The sequence below is a fragment of the Caenorhabditis remanei genome, chromosome II (assembly GCF_010183535.1).
Source record: "Caenorhabditis remanei strain PX506 chromosome II, whole genome shotgun sequence".
Taxonomy (NCBI): domain Eukaryota; kingdom Metazoa; phylum Nematoda; class Chromadorea; order Rhabditida; family Rhabditidae; genus Caenorhabditis; species Caenorhabditis remanei.
In genome coordinates this window covers 13,708,617-13,733,589 of record NC_071329.1, presented here as the reverse complement: position 1 = coordinate 13,733,589, position 24,973 = coordinate 13,708,617, and the positions used below count along the sequence as shown (strand labels likewise).

Genomic DNA, 24,973 nt, shown 5'->3' with positions numbered 1-24,973 from the left:
CGCATACACCATCTACATTCACTTGTTCGAATCGAAATACTTTTTTCTAAATGATTCCCTACAACTCCTCTGAAATTCCTGTTGTCTGTAAATCGGCATATGATCCCTTCTGGGAAATTTCGAAATATGTCGGAACAGTGGTTTACCTAGGAATAGGTCTGATATTGCATCTTTCAATCATTCGAACAATTTTGATAACCGAGAGAAAATATTATGCGAAGAGCTCATTCTTTCAAGTATTCGTCACCGATTCGATTGAGGTTAGTGTGTGTTTAGTTGCTTTATATTATTCTTGCAACTACTGAATCAGAAATAAAATTTAAAACAAGTTCTAAAAGAATTTAGAGGAGCACGGTTACAAAAGCCTTTAAAGCATACTGTACCGCCTTTGTCAACTTTGGTTGTTTTCAGTGGAAAATTACTAAATTTGACAGTGTATTTGGGTGCCACCTGATTATCCGATAAACTCAATTTTTTGTGCTGAATAGAGCAAAAATAGCACATTATTTTTGTAGTTGACCATTTTTTGTAGAGACACTACCTTGAAAGTTACAGGTCGTCAAAGTGAAAATCTCGAAATTTTCGCTTCTATGCACAGAAAATAGTCGGTTTCAGGGAGAAATGAGTTTGATTGCCTGTAACTTTTATGGTAGTGTCTCTACAAAGAAATGATCAATTACAAAAAATGATGTGATATTTTTGCTTTGTCCAACCCAAAAATGAAATTCGTCGGACAATCCTGTCACACCGAAATACAGTATCAAAGTTGGTTAATTTCCACTGAAAACAGGCAAAGTTGATAGCGTTTTGAGCGGTACTGTATACATGAAATGAATGTTTTTTAACCTTTCAGAGCTCAATTTTGATCTTTTTGTCTCTGTTCGTCCGATTCTTCATCTATGTCCCACCACTTTGCCCAATCGTTAGCCCATATTTCTACAATCCCTCGTTTCTTCTCCAGTTTCTGTATGTGATTGTAAATCTTGCAAGATTTGCAAAGTCTATAACTCAAATTGCAATGGTACTGAATCGAATGTCTTGCGTAATGATTCCTACTGGATATGACAGTGTGAGTCACATGTCTTGATGCTAATAAATGGTGGTTTTTCTTCTCAGATGTGGAAGAAACTAACACCTGTGGTTTGGATTGCAATACTGATTCTCCCGTTTGGTGGAACTTGGAATTGTATCATTTCTCGAGTATATGTGGAAGCTTTTCGTGGGGGATTCACAATGAATTATATTAAAGCGGTTGAATGGGTAAGTTGGAGAACATAAACATTAGGCTTGCATCAAAAAGTTTTAGGCAGCCCTCTCAAAATTTCAATCCATATACATCCTGACTGCTCTATTCTTCACTGTCTTCTGTACTATTGTCACAGTTTATAAATTGGTACTTATACCAGGACGAGTCAAATCTGTTGAGAAATCATTGTGCTTATCCAGTATTTTTATATCTTCCACGTTTCTTCTTGTGGCAGGAACACAGGTTAACTTAAAAAGTATAATATCTTATTTCATTGATTTTGCTTCCAGCTAGCCGTCGCATTCTGCTCTGTTTGTCAAGGTTCAATGTTATTCATTCTTCAGTTGCTGGCATTCGACACGTTCACAGTTGGGTGAGTTATACATACGGTACCGCTCAAAAGTGTATCAACTTTGGTTGTGTATTTCGGTGTCATTTGATCGTCCGATAAACTCGATTCAGTATGAAGTGAACAGAGCAAAAATAGCACATTATTTTTGTAGTAGGCCATTTTTCAGTAGGGACACTATCTTGAAAGTTACAGGTTGTCAAAGCTTTTCACTTTGATTACCGGTAACTTTCATGGTAGTGTCCCTACAAAATATTGGTCAACTACAAAAATGATGTACTATTTTTGCTCTCTCCAACCGATACAAAATAAAATTTGTCGGACAATCAGGTGACACCGAAATCCAGTGTCTAAGTTGGTCATTTTCAACTGAAAAAATCAAAATATGATATATATATTTTTGGACGGTGCTGTACTATGACGCTTCGAAAAACCTCAAAACTTGAAAATTACAGATCAGCAGTAATCATGATTATCACCGACAGTAAATTACGTGCATGTGTATTCCCATATACCTGGAAGCCAATGAAAATTCGAACAGCTTCTCCGTCAAAAGTTCGAGCGGCGAGTATATCGATGTATTAATTTTCCAAATAATCAATGATGAAAATATGTTAAAATAAACTTTAATTATACACTTTGCACCGTAAACCCCATGGTTGCACCTCTCGTAATTTTGTTTTTCCTCCTAAGAACTTTAATTCCTTAACCTCCTAAAATTACCCCTCAAACTGATCTCTTGAAATCTGATCATCTTCTCGTTCTCTTCTATTTCGAAGCTATCTCAGGGACTAATCACGCTTATTTTCTGTAAATTGACTACGATCAGAAGAGCAGCAAACTACAACATGCTATTAATCTTCGATCACCACTTCAAATTTTCGTTTTTTCCTCAAAATGCACTCTTAACTTTTTATCTTTACTCAAAATCCTACACATGAGCACTTACAACTCTTCTGAAATTTCGTTTGTCTGTAAATCAGCAGAATATGATTTAGTTTGGGAGGTATCAAAATACATTGTAACTGCAATGTATCAAGGAATCGGATTGATTTTGCATCTTTCTATCATCAAAACAATTCTAATAACCGAGAGAAAATATTACAGGAGATGCTCTTTTTTCCAAATTTTCGTCACCGACTCTATTGAGGTTTGCTACTTTTTTCTAGTAGGTAGAATTTCCCTAATTTTTTGATTTCAGAGCTCAATCTTGATAATTTTCTCATTATTTTTCAACCAACTCTTCATGTACATCCCACCATTGTGCCCTATCATTGGCCCATATTTCTACAACCCTTCAGTCTTTCTCCAATTTCTGTATGTCATCATAAACCATGCAAGATTTGCAAAATCTATAACTCAAATTGCAATGGTGTTGAACAGAATGACTTGCGTTATGATGCCTGCTGGATACGATCATGTTAGTGATAGTGGGTATAATTAAAAACGAAAATATTTTTGTTCAGATGTGGAAGAAACTAACCCCGATGGTTTGGGTCTCTCTTTTGGTTATTCCGTTCGGTGGAACATGGAATTGTATAATTTCCAGGGTGTACATCGGACCCTTTCGTGGCGGATTTACTATGAATTATATAAGAACTGTTGAATGGGTAAGCAGACAAGTTCATACTTGCAAACCGGTCCAAAACGGGCCGACTCGGGCCGGCGGATAACTTGCTTCAAACTGAGTTTTATGAGCTGAAAATATAACAAAATGTAGATCTCAATAAGATCTATCTTTGTGACTTAGTACGGGCCGAATGACTATTCGCCGCGGGCAGGGCTAGAATGGCTTTTTGGCCATTTTCGCGTTTTTTTTTTCCAACTTTTCCCGGCCCGCGGCACATTGACGAATAACCATCCGGCCCGTAGTAGCTCACGAACATAAATCTCGCTGAGATATACATATTGGTATATTTTTCAGCTCATAATACTCAGCTTGAACAGAGTTACGCGCCGTCCCGTGTCGGCAGGTTTCGGCCCGGTTTCCAAGTATGGACAATTTCCACAATAATATTCATCCTCATATTATAATTTCAGGCAGCGGTCTCATTCTTCCAGTCAATTTACATCCTTACTGCATTACTATTCACTGTCATCTGCACCACTGTCACAGTTTACAAGCTTTTTATGTTATCCAGACGAATAAAATCCGTGGAAAAATCGTTGTTCCTTTCGAGTATTCTAATTTCAATAATTTTTCTTCTAGTTGGAGCAACACAGGTTCGTAAACCCTTCACAATCGGAGTCTTTGGAGACGCAGCTTTCAAACAATCTATAAATAGGCAATAGGTACTGTCCACTACGGAGAGTCCATTTCTGCCATTAAAACCTGCTAAATGTCTCTGCGAGCCGAGTTAAGAGCTCCCAAACGTTTCGAACTGTTATGCCTTTTTACATGGAATTCCAAATCTGCCGCATATACGCCACGTTCCAGATGTGTTCCCCATCGGTTCACCTGTACGTTAAAGAAAAAAAATGAGAACATTTTTGCGTATGCTATTTGCCAATTTGGAATTCCATGTGAAATCTTAACCATATGAATAGTTTGAGAGCTCATAACTCGGCTCGCAGAGACATTTAGCCAGTTTTGACTGCAGAAATGTGCTCCTCGTAGTCGAAAGTGGCCAAATTTATGGATTGTTTGAAAGCTGCATCTTCAAAGACTTTCCTTGTCAGATGCTCCCTAAATTTTCCATTCTCACTTCAGCTAGCTTTCGCATTCTGCTCTGTTTGTCAAGGTTCACTGCTATACGTTCTTCAGTTGTTGGCATTCGACACGTTCACAGTTGGGTGAGTTATCAGATGACACTTTGGAACTAAAAGTTTGAACTTCCAGCTCAGCAGTCATCATGATTATAACTGATAAGAGACTGCGTTATTCAGTACTTCCGTGTCTCTGGGGACCGAAGAAAATTTAAAATAATAAATGGTTCACGAATTTATTTCTTACATTGAATAAATAAATAATTATCAAATCGAGTTCATCTTCCCTGTCACTGAAACAATCGAAACCCTCTTGACCGCTTGGAACATTGATCCACGTAGTTTCTTATTCGACATCAGCATAATCACAGCAGTTCTGGAAAATCATATTCGAAACATCAGATTTCAAGATTTCAGCTGAAACTCACCCAACTGTGAACGTATCAAAGGCAATGGATTGGAAAATGTAGAGTGTATCTAGGTTACAAGTTGAGCAGTAAGCTATTAGGGACTGAAAATTTGAAAATGAAAATGTTGAGAAATGGGGTATGAAATACCTGTGTAGATGATGCAATCACGAAAGTTATTGAGATAGAGATGCTCGTGAAACAGAGCGATTTTTCGGCAGATTTTATACGTCCTGGTAGGAGAATCAGCTTGTAGAGGGTGATGGAGGTGCAGATGATTGTGACGGATAAGGCAATGATAAGCACGCTGGATTGGAACAGAGATATCGAGGCCTGAAAACTGACAGAAACTTTTTAAAATCTCTGGCACCCAGGTTCCTCACCCATTTGATTGTTTTCCCATAACCAAGTGCAAATCCTCCACGCATTGAAACTATCAAGACTCTTGAAATAAAGATATTGAATGTCCCCGCGAATGGCAGAACAGCCATCACTATACAAGATGGTAAGACGTATTTTTTCCATAGCTGAACACTTCATTGACTTTTCTTTCGGTTTGAACTACTCACCATCTCATATTTCCCTGGAGCAGTCAGAATAACACATGACAATCTGTTGAGAACCATGAATATTTGAGCCAATGACTTCATGAATCTTCCATGATTTATGGAAATATATACGTATTTCGGGATGAAAGTTGGTCGGAAAAACCAAGGAGAGATGGTTCGACAAAGTGGTGGAACGAATAAAAAGAGATGAATGAAGAAAAGTTCATCCAAAATGATAACGACGCTCTGAAAGAAACATAGAAACTGGTACTCACATAATCGAGAACTCACCGCAATAGAATCCATCGCAAATATTTGGAAAAAGGAAGAATCCTTGAATATTTTTCGTTTTGTGAATAGAATACTTATGAGAATATACAAATGAGCTGCCAACCCGATTCCCAGAAATACAAAAAATCCAAAGTAGATCAACATTTCCGAGTAGGAATCCCAACTTTTGTCGCATTCAATCGGGTAAACTTCTGGAATTCCATCCGACAAGTTCAAGTAAGCGAGGGCTTGGCTCATTTTAGTCGGCACTGGAAAAAGGAAAATGAAGAAAAAGTTTTGTGGGTGGATAACTGAGGATAAGAAGCTGAAGATGAGGAAACCCATTGAGATGGAAAACATGAAAATTGAGTCTGTGAACAGATCAATAGCATGTCTTTCAAGGGAGAATCTGAAGCAAGCATCTGTTAGAAAAAAGTGACCTCATCATTATCCAAAACTTGAAACAAAAAAGACGTTGTCGGTGGAACAGATTTGCATTGAACTGAAACCAAACGAAGTACCCGCTTTCAGTAATCTTTGATTTCAGACAACAAGCCACATCATAATTCCAAGAAAACCCCATCAAAGAAATCGTTTATTCAATATCAATTTCAATTTGTCTGGAATCAGGTCTATTTCGAGTAATAGTTTCTATTTCCTCGAATACATGTAGACCAATAAAAAAAACGATGTATTGACGAAAGAGCGTTTGAGTAGAGTGGTAACTATGTATCAAAATATTTTATGAACAATTTAAGAAAGGGTGAACCCTCCAACATGGTATAATCGGGATCCAAAATAAAACTACAAGATAATAGAACAAAAAATAAAGTAAAACGGTTTGTGTGTCATACGAATTATGTTTACAGACTCTTCCTATAGTGAGTTCAGTTGACCCGACATGGTGCGCACTCGTTCTTCTCTTTGCATTCTTATCCCAAAAATAGACTGACGAATATGGCGATTTCCTAGAATAAGAATTACTGCTGTTCTGTAAAAATTGTCATTTTGAGACAAAATAACATGAAAAAACCCACCCCACAGTAAAACTATCAAATGGAAAAGCCTGCAGTAGCAACAGCAAGTCAACATCACAAGATGAGCAAATGAAGAATGGGAACTGGAATTTATGAGTGATGCTAACAACTTTGATATCTTACTTGTGAAGCGGCTACTAACAAGAAAGCAGCCGAAATGAAGATACTTGTGAAGCAAAGTGATTTTTCCGCCGCTTTTATACGATTTGGGAGAACAATTAGTTTGTAAAGAGTGACGGAAGTGCAGATGATGGTAATTACAAGAGCAGTCAAGATGTAGATTGATTGAAACATTGATAGGGCAGCCTGCGTGTAGATCTCAAGAGGTGGTACCCATTATCCTTTATCTTACCCATTTCACAGCTTTGATATAATTGATTGTGAATCCACCTCGAGTTGGATCGGCGTACACTTTGGATATTGCTATATTCCAGATACCACCGATTGGAACGATTGTTAAAATTGCGTAGCAAATGGGGGTCAGGGATTTCCAGGTCTGAATTGTGGTTTATATTGAGCTATACTTGAGATATACAACTCACATTTTTATAACTTGTGGGTTGTAAAACACATGACATTCTGTTCAAAACCATCACAATCTGTGCCACAGATTTACCAAACCTACTATAATTTCCAATGACGAAAACTGTCTTTAAAATAACAGTAGAATCGAAAAAGAAGGGACTGACAAGAGGACAAAGGGGTGTAACATAAATGAAGAGACGGTTGAAAAATAAATCTGTCATTATAATCAGAATACTCTGAAAATGTGAACTTGATTACATATCAGTCTGTTCAAGCCCCTTACAAAAACCGAATCAAACACAAATATCTGAAAGAATGAGCTTTCCTTAAATGCCATTTTTTCAGTGACCAGCACTACTTTGAGTATAGAAAAATGAAGGAACAATCCGAGTGTGAGATATAAACACATGATGACAAATAGCAAGATTTCCCATGTTGAATTGTAACTGGTATCACAGTCAAAAGGAATGAAATCGAGGTTTGAAGATGAGATGTTCATTTGTAAATGAGAAAATGCTCCGAGAAGAAGTAAACATAGAGGATGGCTCGAGTATCTTTTGGAGTGGAACGAAAGTGCAGAGAAGCTGAAAGATGTGATCGAGGTCATCGGGTTTCCCTCAAATTTGTTTAATCTTTGTGCATGAATGTTTATCCATTGTAGTTGACACACTTTTTTGTACGGACACTCCCTAGAGAGTTATGGTCATTTTAAGACGACAGCTCAAAAATCACTCTATTTTGCACTGAAATTAACTTTTTTTGTCTGTTTGTCCAGATGTCCCATCCCTCCTCTCCTTCGTTGGTGTTGATCTTTACTCGGGAACAAAATGATGCATAATTGGTCTGTACAAAGTGTGCGAACTTTTAAAACTCTCTCACAATTTGCTCACTTCCCACTCACTTTTTCAATAACTTCTTTTGCATCTTTCACCCTTCTCTTCATTTTATCATGAGCAACACCACCACTCTTGAATTCTATTCAGATTTGATTCCTAATGAGTGTAGCTTTGATTATGATCCCTTTTGGGAGGCAATTATTTATTTGGGAACAGTTTTCTATCTCGGAATAGCATGCTTGCTTCATTTCGTTATTATTCGAACCATGATCGTAACGGAGAAAAAACATTTCCAGAACAATTCATTCTTCAAGATTATTGTCATGGATTCCATAGCGGTCAGATTAATTAAAAATGTATTTTAGTTAATTTACTTTTTCAGAGCATAATTTTGATTCTCAATGAGTTATTCTTCAACAAACTCTTCACATACATCACTCCACTATGCCCAATTGTAGGTCCATTCTTCTGGAGACCATCTGTTATTCTCAACATAGTTTATATCTCTCTGAATCACGCTAGATTCTCCAAATCTGTCACTCAAATCTTTATGGTTTTGAATAGAATGACATGTGTTTTAATTCCAACCGAATATGATCGGGTAGTTAGATACTTGAATTCATAGAAATCAGAAAAAAAATTCTAGATTTGGAGAAGTCTGACCCCAATCTCTTGTGTTCTTGTCGTGATTTTACCCTGTGGTGGGATGTGGAATGTATGGATATCTCGAGTATTTCTTCAACCATATCGTGGTGGTTTCAATATTGGATACCTCAAGACTGTTCGATGGGTAAGCGGGATTTGCTCAACTGGAAGACCTAAATAATTTAAAAGATCAACAACTATTCTCACTTGGGAAGGTCATGGAGCCAGTCTAGAGTTATGGGACGTGACCTATACAATTGGAAAGCGGAGAAAACGCTGACTTCAAATATATATTTAGTTTTTCCCCTCGAGGTCTTGTATTCGAGAAAAACGAGGTCAACGTTTCAACCGCTCACAAGTCATCCGACGCGTGAAAAATATCGGCAGCGTGATGTGGTGGTATGTCGGTAAGGTAATCACTTGTCAACGGTCCAAACTTTGACCTCGTTTTTCTCGAATACCAAGCCTCGAAGGCAAAAACTGAATATATATTTGGAATCAGCGGTTTCTTAGCTTTCCAATGACATAGGATATAGGCCACGTCCCAAATCTCCACGGTCACCTGGAGGCCTTCCTCTGCTTTTCCAGCTGTCAGGAACATTTTTTGAAAAAACTCAAAAATAAATCTCAGGCTGCCCTCTCCTTATTCCAATCTATCTACATTCTTACTGCTTTATTCTTCACTGTTGTCTGCTCTTCCATCACATTTTTCAAATTAATTTTCCTACCGGCTCGTATAAAATCAGCTGAAAAGTCTCTCTGTTTCACCTCAGTCTTCATTTCTTCTACTTTTCTAATGGTTGCAGCAACACAGGTGAGATGAATTTCATATTCAGTGAACACAAATTTTCAGCTTTCTTTCGCGTTTTGTCTATCATGTGATAGGGAAATAATGTACTTGTTACAAGCTCTCGCATTCGATTTGTTCACTGTTGGGTGAGAATCATAGAAGCAGTTCTAAAAATTAATATTGAGATTTCAGACCAGCAGTTATAATTGTTATGACGAGTAAGAAGATTCGGGAATCCTTGTTCTGGTGGAAGGAACAATCCACGAAGAAAATCTCAGTTATTAGCGTTTCAGGGCTTTTGTAGAATCAAAAATAAAGTTTCATTGCGAAAAAATAAATGAAAAATCAATATTTCAAGTCCTTTGTTCCCAAATATTATCAGCTTTATTATCATTTTGTGGAGCTGCAGATACTGAAGCAGTCCCATTTGTATCCTTCTCTTTGAAATGGAAAATTGAATCCCGTAATTGTTTGTTCGTGAGAATCATGACAACAGCAGTTCTGAAAATATAATTATGTTCAGTTTCTGCGAAAATGTTTTTGAAATTCTTGATTGTATACTAACCCAACATTAAAGACATCAAAAGTCCAATAACTCAACATGTACATGAAATAAAGATATTCAAAAGATCGACAGACTGTGCAAGTCACAAAAGCGACCTGTGTTGCACCCACTATTAGAAAGCAGCAAGATATGAAAATACTTGTAAAACATAATGATTTCTCAGCCGATTTTATACGATCTGGTAGAACAATTAGTTTGAAGAGAGTAATCGAAGTGCAGATAATTGTGAAACCAAGAGCAGTGAGGACAAAAATAGATTGGAAGAGGGAAAGGGCAGCCTGCAATCGGATTCAATTTCAAATGATGTAAAACAACCTAAATATAATCCAATTCATTTACCCAAGACACATTCTTTATATAATCCATTGCGAATCCTCCACTAGGAGTTCTGAATGAGTAGACTCTCGAAATCCAGATATTCCAAGTTCCACTGAATGGCAGCAATGCAATAATAAATCGACTTATTGGTGTCAGTTTCTTCCACATTATCTCATAATCAGCAGGTATCAACACACAAGACATTCGATTGAGAACCATGAATATTTGAGCTAATGATTTTGCGAATCGACAGTGATTCATTGTAGCGTAGATGAATTTTGAAATGAAAGAAGGATCCCAAAAGAATGGACTGACTATGGGACAGAGTGGAGGGATATACATGAACAGGCGGACGTAGAAAATGTCGGCGGAGAGAAGATACACACTCTGAAAGAAGAATACCTATATTGGAGGTTATGTATTTTGTATGGTTCGCTTCTTACAACCGCGTTCTACCGAAACCGAAGAAAATAGTGATCGAAATTCAGAGACTCAGAGAAAAAGAGACACTTCTCAAGGGCATTTCGGTGGAGCGCAGTTGTAGGAACTGTACCGAGCAAATAGAAAATCTATACCGCAATAGAATCCATTATATAAATTTGAAAGAATGAGCTTTTACTGAAGTTCTTTCTCTCCACAAATAAAATAATCCTCAGTATTGAAACATGAAGAAATAATCCAATTCCAAGATACCCAGCATTCCCGAAATACTTCGAAAGTTCCAAAATTAAGCTATAATCGTTTTTACAATTAAATGGAATAGTAGACGAATTGTACATTTTCAGAGAAGAAAGACTAGCAAGAGAAACAGAACATTATTTCAGAAATGGAATTTTTGATTAGAGGGAATAGAGACATGCACATGTTTCGGATCGAAACGAATGAAATATTTAATAACAGCTGCAAACAACATTTACTCGGGAAAAGTTCAAGAAAGCAGAGATTGCGCATGTTTAGGCTGGAATTAACTTTCAGACATTCATACATTTATGTAGGGGCCACGGAGATCATTATGGAATTGGTCTTCACTCTTGAAGATTTCCATGAAAAGATTGTCGCGGATATACCATCCTGGTTATATCCACGACCTATTTAGCTGATACTTCGTACTCTGTTAGATGAAATAACAAGTATGAGGTGTTGAGCTAAAGTATCATCCAACGTGGCAACAACCGAAAGAAGGATCCAAAATACTAAAGCAACGCGGAGATGGACGAAGAATCTCAAAGAAGAACAGGAGACTTCAAGACGAATCACATCTGGGACTGGAGACGTCACGCCAATCAACTACACTACGTTTCGTTGATCCCCCTTTCCCGGAGTGTCGTGGATATCCTCCTTCGGATATATCCACGACCTATCATTCAATGAGATTCTTCTCGGAAATCTCTCAATTTCCTCACTCTTCAATGGATTCTTCAACCCATCGAGTACAAGTCACCAAAGCGAGGATAATTCGTGATGGCCGTGGACGAGAAGCTCGTGGAAGAGGATGCAAACACGCTCGACGGCAGCGAGGGAAAACAATTGATTCAATTGCCGCCGCCGCCATAATATCTCTAGCACTCTCCCCTTTCCACTCGCTATTTTCCCCATTGTTTCTAGAACATTTCTATGAGACTACGCCCATCACCTATCACACCTTTTTAGGATCACTTCCTAATAACTTCGCCTTAACTTCACTTTTACCTGTACACTTCTCACAATTCCCCACTTCTACTATTCACTACTCTAATATTCTGGCCACTAATCCCACTCATTCTTCACCATTTCTGTTGTGACCCTTCGCCCAAAGCAATCAATAAATGGGTCACTGATACAACCAACTCTAGCGACACTACATTCAATCACATCGGATAAATCTCGGATGGATTGGAGGCCTCACCAGCCACACACAAATCCAATCCTCCACATGGTGCCTCGACCGGAAATGGAAATTTTTTCCAAGAAAAGAACTCAGCGGTGGAGCAGTGCAACGAACACCAAAGGATGATGCAATCGCAACAAACGGAACGGAATTCGGTGAGTCGGCGAGTAGAGGCGCCACGCTTTGGTCTGAAGAAGGTGCTGATGAAACTCAACGACAAAACCCGCAAAATTTCGCAACAATTGGCGACGGACGGAAGAAGTCGACAAAGAAGACGAAGTCGAAAGCTGAGATTCTCACTTTAGATGTAATAAAGTGTGAATTTCAAGCTAAAGACAGAAGAAAGAAGTCGACCAAAGCAAATGGAGTCAAAACGGAAGTCGAATGTCTGGAGTCGTAGTTCTGTACTTTCGATGTAAGAAAGTTCGGGATGAAAACTCAAGACAGAAAAGGAAGTCGAATGTCGAGAGCCTTAGTTTTGTTCTTTCGATGGAAGAAAGAACAGAATGAACACTCACGACAAAAAGGAGAAAAACTCACCCTCGATATTGATGCCACTCAATGGATGTCAAGGCCCGTGCAAACAAACCAATGGCGCCCCTACATGGAACAATGTATAAGCCAGTACAGTTACTCCAAGAGCCCTGGATTGTTGGAGGACCCCGAAGAAGAGAAGACCTACGGAAATGCTCTCGATGAGTGCCGGAACCTGCTCGACGGGATGGGATCACCGCGGCAATCGAGTTAATTGGACTGTACAAGGACAACACCACAGCATCGAGGAAACGCATTCATTTCAACATCGAGGTCGGCTTATCACCGAGCCGTGAAAATCGGAAGACGTCGTGGATGGTGCAGGACACACCTAATGAAAATATACGGCGCACAGAAGAAGATGTTCACCGAGATATTGTCCAACACCAAGGAAGATGTCGTCTAGAAGCAAAGAAGGCAAAGGAGGAGCAGATCAATGCTCTCACGTCCTAAATGTCATCGGAGATTCAAGCACACCGTCTTTGGATATCTCAACGTGTTGCTCAAGTGGTACGAGGAGCGGACATGCTGAAGGTCTCGAACGAGCAGACCAGAGCATGGAGGAGGAAATCGTGCTGCAGGATTCGTTGCGATGAGTCTAGGCGCTTGCAAGTGGAGGATGTCATACGGATTTCAACCGCAGGCATCCAAAGCCCAGGCATTGTATACATACGGAGGTCGACCGCAGTATGCATAACACAACCAGCCCAAGGTCCTTTCTCAGGAGCAACAGCCAAGTACCATGGGGTGCGCCAGGCATCCAAGAGGAAGGAACTACCTGTTGTCTGCAATTCGCATTTGGCTCGGATTAACAGTGGCAGCAACAACAGGAGGACGTCATAAACACCAAACGTCAAAACACAGCGGAGAAGAAGAACGATACATCGGAGGACTTCAAAGCAAAGGCAATGTGTTGCAGGAGCACACAATACATCATTCAGCCCCCGAGGTGCTGAATCCAGAGCAGCCAAGTACCCAGGAGTGCACCAGGCATCTGGAGGATGAGCATCACCTGTTGAATCGTGGTTCGCATAGGGCTCGGATCGATCGTGGCAGCGACCAGCAGGAGGAAGTCGAGAGACGACCGAAAACGATGCTAGGAAGCGTAATGGTTACGCAACCCAAGCATTATCGATTCTTCAATCGGATACACGCAGAAGAATCGACTCGAAGTATGTACACAGGACGTGATCATACAAACCAAATTGGAGTGGAGAGGTTCCAGACTCAAACTATCGAGAGAAGGATCGAGGATAAAGCAATGAGAATCGTCCAAGGCTCGAGAACAGCATCGCGACCCCAGATGTGACCTCAGAAGCTTCAACCCAACACCACAACGATGCAAGGAATCATAGGCATATGAAGCCAAAGCATCAACGACTCTTCACCGGACATCCCGCAGAAGAAACACCTCAAAGTATGGACATCTACCGTGGACATACAAGCCAAAGTCAAAGTGAAGAGACTTTATATTCTTCACAATCCTACGCCAGCACAAAAACATCAAGTGCGATCGACAACATGCCGAATAGTTCAAGACCAACGAAGTATAGATGCAGTTGGAGGATGGCTTACTTGTTACTTCTGAAAACCGATGAAAGGTTATAAGAAATAACAACAAGTTTGCCAAAGCAACAACGTCGCTCTAACGATTCTGGAGTCGATGATGTCGAACAAATCTTCAACAAGCCCACATGAACCACCACCATCAGCAATGCCAGCAGTCAAGGAGTCGACAAAAGAAGACACTCCGAAGCAAAAAGCCGTGAAGCAACAGATGTAAAAACGATGAAAGACTGCAAATTCTGAAGGGAGGAACAGTTGTCAGAGACGCGTTGTAAGCGTCGCTAATAGCAATTCTTCCCAGCTCACGCCTGCAAGTCTTCAACAACGACATCGTCAGAAGTCACAACCACCAAAGAAGAAAATTGAAAACAATCAGAAGCAAGGACCAGAGCATCAGTGTCAGCAAGGATAAGAAGACCACAGGAGCATCAAGGAGAACGCGTCAACCTGAGCCAACTACAAACAGTTCACCAGAGCAACGGAGTCAACAAACTCGTCATTATCTGTCACTACAGGAGATCCGACAAATGCGTCTGTTGGGGCAGAGGAAGCTGAAAGTTAGGTTATCTGAAAGGATAAACTAACTCAGGCCTAAATCTACCCAGCACAAAGACGCTCGACTACAACTGAGTCTGAGGAAGCTGAAAGTCTTTCGCTTGTAAAGGTGGAGAGACCCAGGCCTAAATCTACTCAGAGGAGGAAGCAACAGAGACAACATCGTCAATACATCACCCTGATGCTTCAACCAAGGATCCCGACGTCATCGTAGACTCCAAAGCTAACTCGAACGTTCATCAGGCTCACCGACCAAAATTCCAAGATATTTCAAGTCTTCATAGATCAAAGCTGATAGTCATGCAACAGTCCACGCCGAAGATTACTTCAACTCTCTTCTCGATACACCGGAAAGGACGCTTAACAACCAATGAGCAAATACAAACGACTACACACAACCACTGCGAATCAACTTCACTTCGCTCAGTCGATTCGTCCGCCCCCGGAGTGTCGCGGATATACCATCCTGGTTATATCCACGACCTATTTAGCTGATACTTCGTACTCTGTTAGATGAAATAACAAGTATGAGGTGTTGAGCTAAAGTATCATCCAACGTGGCAACAACCGAAAGAAGGATCCAAAATACTAAAGCAACGCGGAGATGGACGAAGAATCTCAAAGAAGAACAGGAGACTTCAAGACGAATCACATCTGGGACTGGAGACGTCACGCCAATCAACTACACTACGTTTCGTTGATCCCCCTTTCCCGGAGTGTCGTGGATATCCTCCTTCGGATATATCCACGACCTATCATTCAATGAGATTCTTCTCGGAAATCTCTCAATTTCCTCACTCTTCAATGGATTCTTCAACCCATCGAGTACAAGTCACCAAAGCGAGGATAATTCGTGATGGCCGTGGACGAGAAGCTCGTGGAAGAGGATGCAACCGCGCTCGACGGCAGCGAGGGAAAACAATTCATTCAATTGCCGCCCCCGCCATAATATCTCTAGCACTCTCCCCTTTCCACTCGCTATTTCTCCCATTGTTTCTAGAACATTTCTATGAGACTCCCCCATCACCTTTTACACATCTTCCTAATTAATCTTCCTTACTTACTACTCCTTGACCCGCTCATGTGACTTCTCACTATTATTCCCACTTCTTCGACTAATATTCGACCAAAGCATCTATTATGCTTCGGTAATAAACCATTCGTGCATCAACAACTGTTCGAACTACTTAACATTATGCATTGCTCAACAACAACTAAAATCATGGATTGGAGGCCTCACCAGCCATACACAAAACCAATCCACGACAAAGATACTGTTACGGAGATGCTTATTGACTACAATCACAATGACAGCTGATCTGAAACTCGACGTTTCCAAAAATAGTACACAAATTCACGTACCCAACAGTAAAAGTGTCAAATGCAATGAACTGAATAGCATACATTAAATCAGATGCACAACAAGTTATCCAAAGAATTTGAGTTGCTGCTACTAATAGGAAAGTGAATGAAATAAATATTGAAGTGAAACAGAGTGATTTTTCAGCGACTTTGATACGTTCTTGAAGTACAGCCATACGGTAGAGAGTTACAGATGTGCAGATGACTGTGAATCCAAGAGCAGTAAGAATAAATATTGATTGAAAGAGGGATAGAGCAGCCTGGAAATTCGAAAAAAAGAATTTACAAGGGAAGGCCTCCTGGTGACCGTAGAGTTATAGGACGGGAGTTATAGGACGTGATTGGAAAGCTGAGAAAACGCTGATTCCAAATATCAATTCAGCTTTTGCCCTCGAGGCCTGTAATTCGAGAAAAACCCTTCACCACTCCACTCCGCCTCACTGCAACCCCCACCACGCTACCGACACTTTTCACACGTCGGTAAGGTAATGATGACTTGTCAGCGGTCCAAACTGTGACCTCATTTTTCTAGAGTACCAGGCCTCAAGGGCAAAAACTGAATATATATTTCGAATCAGCGGTTTCTCCGCTTTCCAATGATATAGGTAACGTCCTATAACTCCATGGTTACTTGGGGGGCAATCCTTAGTTAAGCTCTATCACAAACCCTTCTATATATCTTACCCATTTAACATTCCTCGTATAGCTCAAAGCAAAACCCCCAAACTCCGGAATTATCAGAGTCCTTGAAATCCACAGATTCCAGGTACACGCAAATGGGACAATCACAATAAACACTCGTGCTACTGGCAGAAGATTTTTCCAGAGCTGAAACTAGTGGTATCAATCATCTGAAAAGACAAATCAGCTCACGTGATTATATCCAACTGGGCTGAGAACACATGACATTCTGTTCAATACCAAAAAGATTTGGGCAACTGACTTTGAGAATCTCGCATGATTTCCAAGGATATACACGAATTTAGCTACATATGATGGGGAGAAGAACCACGGACCAACTATGGGACAGAGAGGTGTGACAAACATAAAGAGACGATTGAAGAGGATGTCAGCAAGGATTATAAGAGAACTCTGAAAATGCATCATTGGTTTTTGTGTGTTTTGTGAATCTTACCGCAATAGAATCCATAGCGTAAATATGAAAGAACGAGTTATCTTTATAAAATGATTTTTCAGAAACAAAAATTGTTCTGAGTAAAGAAAAATGAAGAATGAGACCGATGATAAGATAGAAAACTGTTCCCAAGTACTTCAGAATCTCAATGAATGGATTGAAAGAAGTGTCACAGTCGATAGGAAAAGAATCTGTGAAAATAGAAGACATTTGTATTCTAGTATTTCACAAAGAGTAAGGAGAATTGGAAATGAACTTCTAATAAACAAATATGAATTTTCAGATAATAATAGAGCATTAAGACATAAGGCAATCCATGGAAAAACTGAATTTTTGAGAATTGGGGAGAAGAAAATAACAAGGTGGAAGTGGTTAGTTGAACTCGGATCAGAAAAATTACTGATGATAGTGATGTCATGATTTCCAGCTCACCGAAATCTTGGAGATTTTCAGAAGAATATATTTTTGTAATTGAAGATTGCTCACGTTCTATTTTGATATAGGCGTTACTGTAACTATTCTCTTGCTCCCGTCATCTTTCTTGGAAAACAATGAAGTTCGGAGATTCTTGTTGCTCACAATCAATATCACTGCAGATCTGAAAACATATCTAGTTTTGGGGAACCCACCCCACCGGAAAACCTACCCCACCGTAAATGTGTCAAACGCGAATGATTGGAAAATAAACAGAAAATCTCTGTTACATGTGGTACAATAGAGAAATGTCAACTAAAGCTTTGAATTTTGTGAATTTCTCAAAACATTGTTCTCACCTGAGTTCCTGCGACAAACAAAAATGTAAGAGAGGTGAAGAAACTAGTGATACAAAGTGCTCTTTCGGCAGTTTTAATACGATCTGGAAGTATGTATAACTTGTAAACTGTGATAGAAGTGCAGATGATAGTGAAGAATAGGGCAGTTGAGATGTAGATGGATTGAAACATTGAGAGAGCCGCCTGCAAAGTTATTTTCATAAGAAAGTAGGGGTTCATTCCAGTTTAGATATCCCTTGTAGCACATTGACGTCCCTCAAAACACTTAGCCGTCCTTTCAAGCGCTAATTTTTTCTGGAAAATGTTTTTTGGGACGTTTAAACATTTCTGATAGTGAGCACTTTTGGGACCACAACGGACGTTTAAATGTTTTTTGAGACGTCTTACTGTTTTAAGGGACATATATGTGTTTTAAGGGACGTCTAAGTGTTTTTTGGAACGTTCGACTTTTCACAGGACATCTAAATTGCAATAGAGCTGAAAGTAGACCAGTAGGGGCACTCACCCATTGCACTGCCCGTTTATAGTTAATAGAAAATCCACCTCGTATCGATTGTCCAAAAACTCTACTAATAATAAGATTCCATGTTCCACCAAATGGAAGAATCACTACAAGAACTCTCGAAACTGGAGTGAATATTCTCCACAGGCGATCATAATTCGATGGAGCCAACACACAAGACATTCGGTTGAGAACCATTACGATTTGAGCTACAGATTTAGAGAATCTTGAGTGGTGAAGTATTAAATAAACTAATTTCATAATGATAGAAGTATCCCAAAAGAATGGGCCAACTATAGGACAGAAGGGACTGATGAATAAGAAGAGTCGATTGAAAAATAGTTCGACTGAGATGAGGAAAATGCTCTGAAAGGGACTACATACGTTGAATGTTTGTCCAGATACACCCACCATAATAGAATCCATCGCATAAATTTGAAAAAAAGAGTTATCTTTCAATGTTGTTCTATCTGTGAAGAAGATCATTCGAAGAATTGATCCATGAAGAAATAGACCGATTGAATAATAGAAAAAACAGAAAATATATAAAATAATGTCAAGTCCAGGATCTGTTGGGTCTAGACATTGAAATGGAATCGAATCATTCGACGAAGAAGAATTCATTTCGGGTCTGAAACTCTGAAACAGATCGAAATCAAGTTTAAGAGAGGGGAAAAAGGGAAATAGAGCCCAAGTTTCGAAAATAAAATTAGTTGAAACTTTGGATTGTCTCGAAGATCAGAAAAGAATGAAAATTATAATTATACATGAATGAAATCATACTGAATCAGAACAAGTACTGAGACATTATGAGGAGATTCAGAATCTGATTGGAGGGTCAGAATTATAGAAAACCGGAAAACATTTTTTTTACACCTGCAATTAGAAAAAAGACTAGACTGAATTCTCTTTGTTCGAAATGTTTAGGATGATGTCTTATTAGTTCAACATAGTTCTTATAACTGCGCTTCACCGAACTACTCTTGAAAAATGTCACTTTTTCTCTGAGTCTCTCACTTTCGCACACAATGTTCTCGGTTTCGGTAGAGCGCGGTTGTAAGAAGCGTGCCGTGCTAATATTGAGATGAGAAAGCGAATTCAAATTGTAGAAAATTGAGGAGCACGTTAGCTTCACACCAGTTTTCAGCATCAAAAATCTCTCCAAATATCTTAAAATGAAACAAAAACTTTTATTTCGTGTCTATTAGCTTAGCACAGTTCTTACAACTGCGCTCCACCAAACTACTCTTGAGAAATGACTATTTTTCTCTGAGTCTCTCAGTTTCGCACACAATTTTCTTCGGTTTCGGTGGAGCGCAGTTGTAAGAAGAGCGCCGTGCTAATAAAGAAACGTTTTTTTTTCGTGTCTACATCTGAATTGAAACGGAGATTCAATCTTCAACTAGTATTAGAGAATCTTCCAGATGGCATCGCCGTCACTGTCACATTGATAATCTTTCGTTTTCTCGACGAAGAGAATATTGAACTTCGGATATGTTGGTTTGTCAGAACCATGATTACAGCGGATCTGAAAATACTCTACCTTTTTTTGGAAGCGAATACTGAATCATTTCTCACCCTACTGTAAATGTGTCAAATGCCATAAACTGGATGATATAAAGAGCATCCGATCGACAACTTAGACACGTCGCAAATGTTACCTGCAATTCCAGAACTGGGAAATTCGCTAGAAGTTTCCAAAACATACCTGGGTTACTGCTACTAATAAGAAAGTGACTGAAATTGTTATACTCGTAAAGCAAAGCGATTTTTCAGCGGACTTGATACGACCTGGGAGTAAAATTAACTTGTAAAGGGTGATGGAAGTGCAGATAAATGTGAATATAAGTGCAGTTATAATATAGATCGATTGGAACATTGAGAGGGAAGCCTGACAGAATTTCAGCAACTTTTCTCGAGATCTTTTCCTATACTCACCCAAGACACCGCTCTGATATAACTCGTTCCGAAGCCACCACGGACTGAAAGTACGAATATTCTTGAGATCAGAATGTTCCAGAGACCTCCGAAAGGGAGGATTACAACAAGAACACATGCAATTGGAGTCAAAGTAGACCATATCTGACAATTGGGAAGTAAGTCATGATCAGTATCAAAGAAAGACCTACTTTGTTATAACTAGCTGGGATTATAACACACGACATTCTATTGAGTACCATAAAGATTTGAGCCACCGATTTGGCGAATCTTGCGTGATTATTCAAAAAGTAAATGACTTTCAGAATGATAGAGGGTGTCCAGAAGAAGGGACTAACGATGGGACAAAGTTGAGGGATGTACATAAAGACACGAGTGAAAAGAAGGTCGTTCAGGATGAGGGAAACGCTCTGGAATTCTGAAGATATCTACAGTACCGCTCAAAAGGTTATCAACAGTAGTTGTTTTCCGTAGAAAATTACCAACTTTGATAGTGTTTTTCGGTATCCCCTGTATGGGTTGGACAGAGCAAAAATTTCCCTTAATTTTTGTAGTTGACCATTTTTTTGTACGGGCGCTCCCATAAAAGTTACAGGTTGTCAAAGTGAAAAGCTCCAAAATTTTGCTACTTAGGGAGAATTGCTTTGACAACCTGTAACTTTCATGGTCGTGTTCCTAGAGAAAAATGGTCAACTACAAAAATTATGTGCTATTTTTGCTCTATCCAACCCATACAAAATTGAGTTTGTCGGACAATCAGGTGACACCGAAATAAACTGTCAAAATTGGACAATTTCAACTGAAAACGGTCAGAGCCTTCTGAGCGGTACTGTTTGTGTTCGTTGAAAATTTTCATTTTTCTTACCGCTATAGAATCCGCGGCGAATAAAATGAAAAACGAGTTATCCTTGAAATAACTTCTCTCTTTTATCAAAATAGTCCAAAGAATGCGAATATGAAGAAACAGACCGAGAATCAAATAGGAAGCTGTTCCAAGATAAAGAAAGTTCTCGAATAATGGGTCATATTCTGTATCACATTCAGAATCAATAATAATTTCAGAGTTATTCATTCTCTAAATGAAAAATTGAAAACAACGGCGCATTGTTGTCTCAGATAAGAAATCGCGACAAATTAGAGGCTTCGAAGATGTAATTTAAAACCAAAAGAGCACAAAATGTTACCAAGTAGTCATCAAGTATGTCTGGGTTTGTGACACGATGATCTATAAAGTGCAAGTTTTAAATTATCAGTATCAAATCAGTGGAAAGACAAAAAGTTCCAAAAGAGCAATATCTGAAAATACTCTGATTAAATGTCATTCTTTGCCCATTCAGTTCCTTGTTTTTATATTGCTGCTATTTCCCAAATTCCCGGTTTCGGGAAAACAAAGAAAAAGTGGCTTAATTGACGTGTTCGTGCTCGGCTTTCTTCAGGGAATTACATGGTTTAGATAATCTGAAATTCAGCTGACAATTCGGCACAACATCGACACACCCGAAATGCTTTCGCTTCTTTTCTGAAAAGCTGGGCATTAAAGAATACTCATCAACTTCAACATAGCACAGAATATTTACGGGAGATCGAAAAAATATAATGTAAGCAATATAAAACAACTATGACACTTATAATAAAGATGATGGATACAATTATATACATAAACGAGATGGGCAATTGTCAGTAATTGATTGAAGATATGAAATTAGTTTTGAATTTTATGCGCGTACGGTTCGAACTGCTGCCAGAGTTTGCTCAACTGAAATCAAAAATATTAATTTTTTGAAACATTGCTTATTTTACGAACCTCAGTATGACACTTGATCATATCTTCAAGATATTCAATCAACATATTCTTCATATCGTCTTTTCTTCCAGTTTCGAAACGTTCCACTTCTTCCTGAATCGACTTGCTAACCTGATCAAATTTTTTCTCGAATTCAATCATTTTCTGCTTATTTTCCAGAATATCCAAGCTCAATTTATTCAATTCGTCTTGCTTCCAATTTCCTGTCAACTCTACTTCTGTTTTCTTGGCTCGTTTCTCCTCGAACGCCCTTTGAAACTTCTTCCACTGATGCCATACATGAACACGGTCAGAGAAGACATCTCTCAAAGAGCTCAATAGTGAAATGTACTCGTCAATCGATTCGGAGAAACGTGCATCATTGATCTCAGATTGTTTATTCCAAATGGAAGAAGCTTTCTCGTAGGTTTCAGTGAGAGCGGCTAGAGCAAGGGAGAGCGTCATGGATTCCTCAGATGCGGCAAGTAATGACAAATTCAGTGCGAACTTCTCTCCACTAGCAGCCATATCTTTTCGATGAGCCATTAGTGCCTGTGACTCACTATACAACTTTCGAATATTCGAATCGAAATCTTCGAACATCGCATTAGTGATTTCAAACCATTGATCAACTTCTTCTCCAATAGGAGCCATCAATTTCTCAAAAGTCTCTTGGCACACTCTGATCGCTTTCATCATTTTAATACCAGCGAGTGCAGGCGTTGGATTTGTTGAAGGAAGTTCTGTATCGAGTGTGAGAAAGTCACGAATATCACAATCGGCACGGATACGTGGATGTTGAATTAGGCGGTTCATGAACCGCTCCAGTTGACGAGCGCGTTGGAGCAGCTGGGGATCGGTGAAGTTGTTTGAGCTTGCCTGAAAAACACATTTTATTAACTGGACATGTAAAATCACTATTTTCAACTTACCATCGCTTTCGCCATAACGGATACTTTTTTCTCTGGCGGTTGCGGAATGATAATCCCTTTCTGCTGATATTTGTCAACAATTTTCTCGTGGAGAACCAGAAAATCATTGAAGCGGCGCCATGTGTCGTAGCGCTTTCTCGTGAACCCAACAACGCCTTCCACCTGCAAAAAGAAATATACGTTTCTATGCAATTTCCGGGGAAAAACCTGAGTCTCGACTCGAAAAACAAAATGCACATCGAAAAATCCGCCGCGTTTCTCGAATTCGCAAACTTTCACTTTAAAAATCGTGTCGTCTTGCTTTTCGACTTGTTTATGCTCGATTGCAACTGGGGGCGAGATATTTTCAGTATCATTTGCGGTTTGATAACGAATTTCAGCTGTTGTATTGTCATTCAAGTCAATATCATCGTAAATCGAGTCATTCGTCGCAGTGACCGTTTGAACGGATAACGGATTTTTTTCTTCAGACATTGAATACGAGCACTCTGAAAAATAAAAGTAATCAGTGTGTTTGTCAAAAGAGAATTGCGAAAACCAATTTTTCTGAAATGAAATTTTCCTTGTAATAGTGATAATTTACAAGAATTAGTAATTAAAATTTACACTTTTAACGACAAAAAACTAATAAAAATAAGCTCAAAAACCAAAATTCAGAAGATTATGAGTTTCAAAATGTCAAACTTTGTTGCGCTAAACAACACGCGGTAGCGAGCAAAATGGAGTGTCGTTGTCGTTTTCTGAAATTAATTAAATTATTTAAATAACTTATTTTCAGATGTGAGTAGAATACTGTATCTTCATGCGTCAATACTCTGAAAAATTCTGAGAAATGAAACGCCCAAAAAGCTTACATCTCTCTATAGTTGTAATTCCCCTTGCTAGATCATTCCGTTTCTCATTCTCAAAGGTTATGAAAATTCCAGATTACATATTATTTTGGTGCTGGTGTCTACTCAAGTCCAGGTGTTTCTAATTCAAAAACACGCGATCTCTAAATGTAACCTGACATTATTTCCGTTTTCGATTAAGATTGTTTCTTGAAATCTTGAGTTTGACACGTTTCTCCCTGGTACACTATCATTATCTCAGGTTTTTGAAATCATTCTGCAAACAGATATCTCACTTTTCAAACTCAGCAAGTTGCTTTCAAAGTAACCATGAATATGGCCACCGACCCAATTTATATCAATTGCAGTGTTAAATATGACGATTTCGTGGAAATATCCAAATATGTTGGTACTTGTTTATATATGATTCCTGGTGTTTTATTGCATATTTTCATACTAAAAACGGTGTTGTATTCTCAGAGAAAAATATTCAGAAATAACTCATTCTTCCGAATCTTTGCGACAGATTCTGTTGTGGTTAGTTACAGAATTCGAACTAACTAAGGAAGGTCATGGAGTCAGTTTAGAGTTATGGGACCTGACCTATGTCAATGAAAAGCTGAGAAAACGCTGATTCCAAATATATATATATATATATATTCAGTTTTTGCCCTCGAGACCTGGTATTCGAGAAAAACGAGATCAAAGTTCGGATAAATAAAGAATCATTATCTTTTTAACGCCCGAAAACTGCCAAAAAAAAATTCAACAATTTTCGCGTGTCAGAAAGATAATAATTGTCATTTTTCTAACTTTGACCTTGTTTTTCTTGAATACCAGGCGTCGAGGACAAAAACTGAATATATATATATACATATATATATATTTGGAATCAGCGTTCTCTCAGCTTTCCAATGGTATACATAAGTCACGTCCTGTAACTCCAAACTGACT

The 24,973-nt window shown here is 38.9% G+C and overlaps 10 protein-coding genes across 10 annotated transcripts; 4 read left to right on the top strand and 6 right to left on the bottom strand.

Moving 5' to 3' along the window:
* Positions 1–1,018: 1,018 nt before the first annotated feature.
* Positions 1,019–2,180, top strand: GCK72_006733 (uncharacterized protein; the record flags this gene model as incomplete). Its single annotated transcript, XM_003109922.2, has 5 exons — positions 1,019–1,069; positions 1,117–1,260; positions 1,307–1,489; positions 1,537–1,619; positions 2,051–2,180. 5 exons carry the CDS (start codon positions 1,019–1,021, stop codon positions 2,178–2,180), a joined length of 591 nt encoding a protein of 196 aa, XP_003109970.2.
* Positions 2,181–2,841: 661 nt separating this feature from the next.
* GCK72_006732 (uncharacterized protein) lies at positions 2,842–4,516 on the top strand (the record flags this gene model as incomplete). Its single annotated transcript, XM_003110045.2, has 5 exons — positions 2,842–3,015; positions 3,062–3,205; positions 3,636–3,818; positions 4,306–4,388; positions 4,435–4,516. The coding sequence occupies 5 exons, from the start codon at positions 2,842–2,844 to the stop codon at positions 4,514–4,516; spliced, it is 666 nt and encodes a 221-aa protein (XP_003110093.2).
* A 52-nt stretch (positions 4,517–4,568) lies between these two features.
* On the bottom strand, positions 4,569–7,141 carry GCK72_006731 (uncharacterized protein; the record flags this gene model as incomplete). Its single annotated transcript, XM_053725769.1, has 9 exons — positions 4,569–4,677; positions 4,730–4,812; positions 4,859–5,041; positions 5,092–5,235; positions 5,278–5,502; positions 5,548–5,795; positions 6,731–6,869; positions 6,916–7,059; positions 7,106–7,141. The coding sequence occupies 9 exons, from the start codon at positions 7,139–7,141 to the stop codon at positions 4,569–4,571; spliced, it is 1,311 nt and encodes a 436-aa protein (XP_053589963.1).
* Positions 7,142–8,190: 1,049 nt separating this feature from the next.
* Positions 8,191–9,663, top strand: GCK72_006730 (uncharacterized protein; the record flags this gene model as incomplete). The annotated part of the gene is made up of 5 exons (XM_053725768.1): positions 8,191–8,262; positions 8,307–8,525; positions 8,571–8,714; positions 9,423–9,505; positions 9,552–9,663. The coding sequence occupies 5 exons, from the start codon at positions 8,191–8,193 to the stop codon at positions 9,661–9,663; spliced, it is 630 nt and encodes a 209-aa protein (XP_053589962.1).
* Positions 9,664–9,712: 49 nt separating this feature from the next.
* Positions 9,713–10,503, bottom strand: GCK72_006729 (uncharacterized protein; the record flags this gene model as incomplete). The annotated part of the gene is made up of 3 exons (XM_003110001.2): positions 9,713–9,860; positions 9,925–10,202; positions 10,264–10,503. 3 exons carry the CDS (start codon positions 10,501–10,503, stop codon positions 9,713–9,715), a joined length of 666 nt encoding a protein of 221 aa, XP_003110049.2.
* Positions 10,504–13,146: 2,643 nt separating this feature from the next.
* Positions 13,147–17,276, bottom strand: GCK72_006727 (uncharacterized protein; the record flags this gene model as incomplete). Its single annotated transcript, XM_053725766.1, has 8 exons — positions 13,147–13,739; positions 14,674–14,760; positions 15,417–15,516; positions 16,005–16,083; positions 16,127–16,386; positions 16,811–16,954; positions 17,000–17,218; positions 17,262–17,276. 8 exons carry the CDS (start codon positions 17,274–17,276, stop codon positions 13,147–13,149), a joined length of 1,497 nt encoding a protein of 498 aa, XP_053589960.1.
* Positions 13,386–14,251, top strand: GCK72_006728 (uncharacterized protein; the record flags this gene model as incomplete). The annotated part of the gene is made up of 2 exons (XM_053725767.1): positions 13,386–13,948; positions 13,999–14,251. The coding sequence occupies 2 exons, from the start codon at positions 13,386–13,388 to the stop codon at positions 14,249–14,251; spliced, it is 816 nt and encodes a 271-aa protein (XP_053589961.1).
* A 517-nt stretch (positions 17,277–17,793) lies between the features above and the next one.
* On the bottom strand, positions 17,794–19,160 carry GCK72_006726 (uncharacterized protein; the record flags this gene model as incomplete). The annotated part of the gene is made up of 4 exons (XM_053725765.1): positions 17,794–17,859; positions 18,035–18,217; positions 18,540–18,902; positions 18,948–19,160. The coding sequence occupies 4 exons, from the start codon at positions 19,158–19,160 to the stop codon at positions 17,794–17,796; spliced, it is 825 nt and encodes a 274-aa protein (XP_053589959.1).
* Positions 19,161–19,934: 774 nt separating this feature from the next.
* On the bottom strand, positions 19,935–21,546 carry GCK72_006725 (uncharacterized protein; the record flags this gene model as incomplete). Its single annotated transcript, XM_053725764.1, has 5 exons — positions 19,935–20,064; positions 20,115–20,197; positions 20,475–20,618; positions 20,666–20,884; positions 21,340–21,546. 5 exons carry the CDS (start codon positions 21,544–21,546, stop codon positions 19,935–19,937), a joined length of 783 nt encoding a protein of 260 aa, XP_053589958.1.
* Positions 21,547–22,176: 630 nt separating this feature from the next.
* On the bottom strand, positions 22,177–23,663 carry GCK72_006724 (uncharacterized protein; the record flags this gene model as incomplete). Its single annotated transcript, XM_053725763.1, has 4 exons — positions 22,177–22,230; positions 22,279–23,136; positions 23,190–23,351; positions 23,397–23,663. The coding sequence occupies 4 exons, from the start codon at positions 23,661–23,663 to the stop codon at positions 22,177–22,179; spliced, it is 1,341 nt and encodes a 446-aa protein (XP_053589957.1).
* Positions 23,664–24,973: the final 1,310 nt, after the last annotated feature.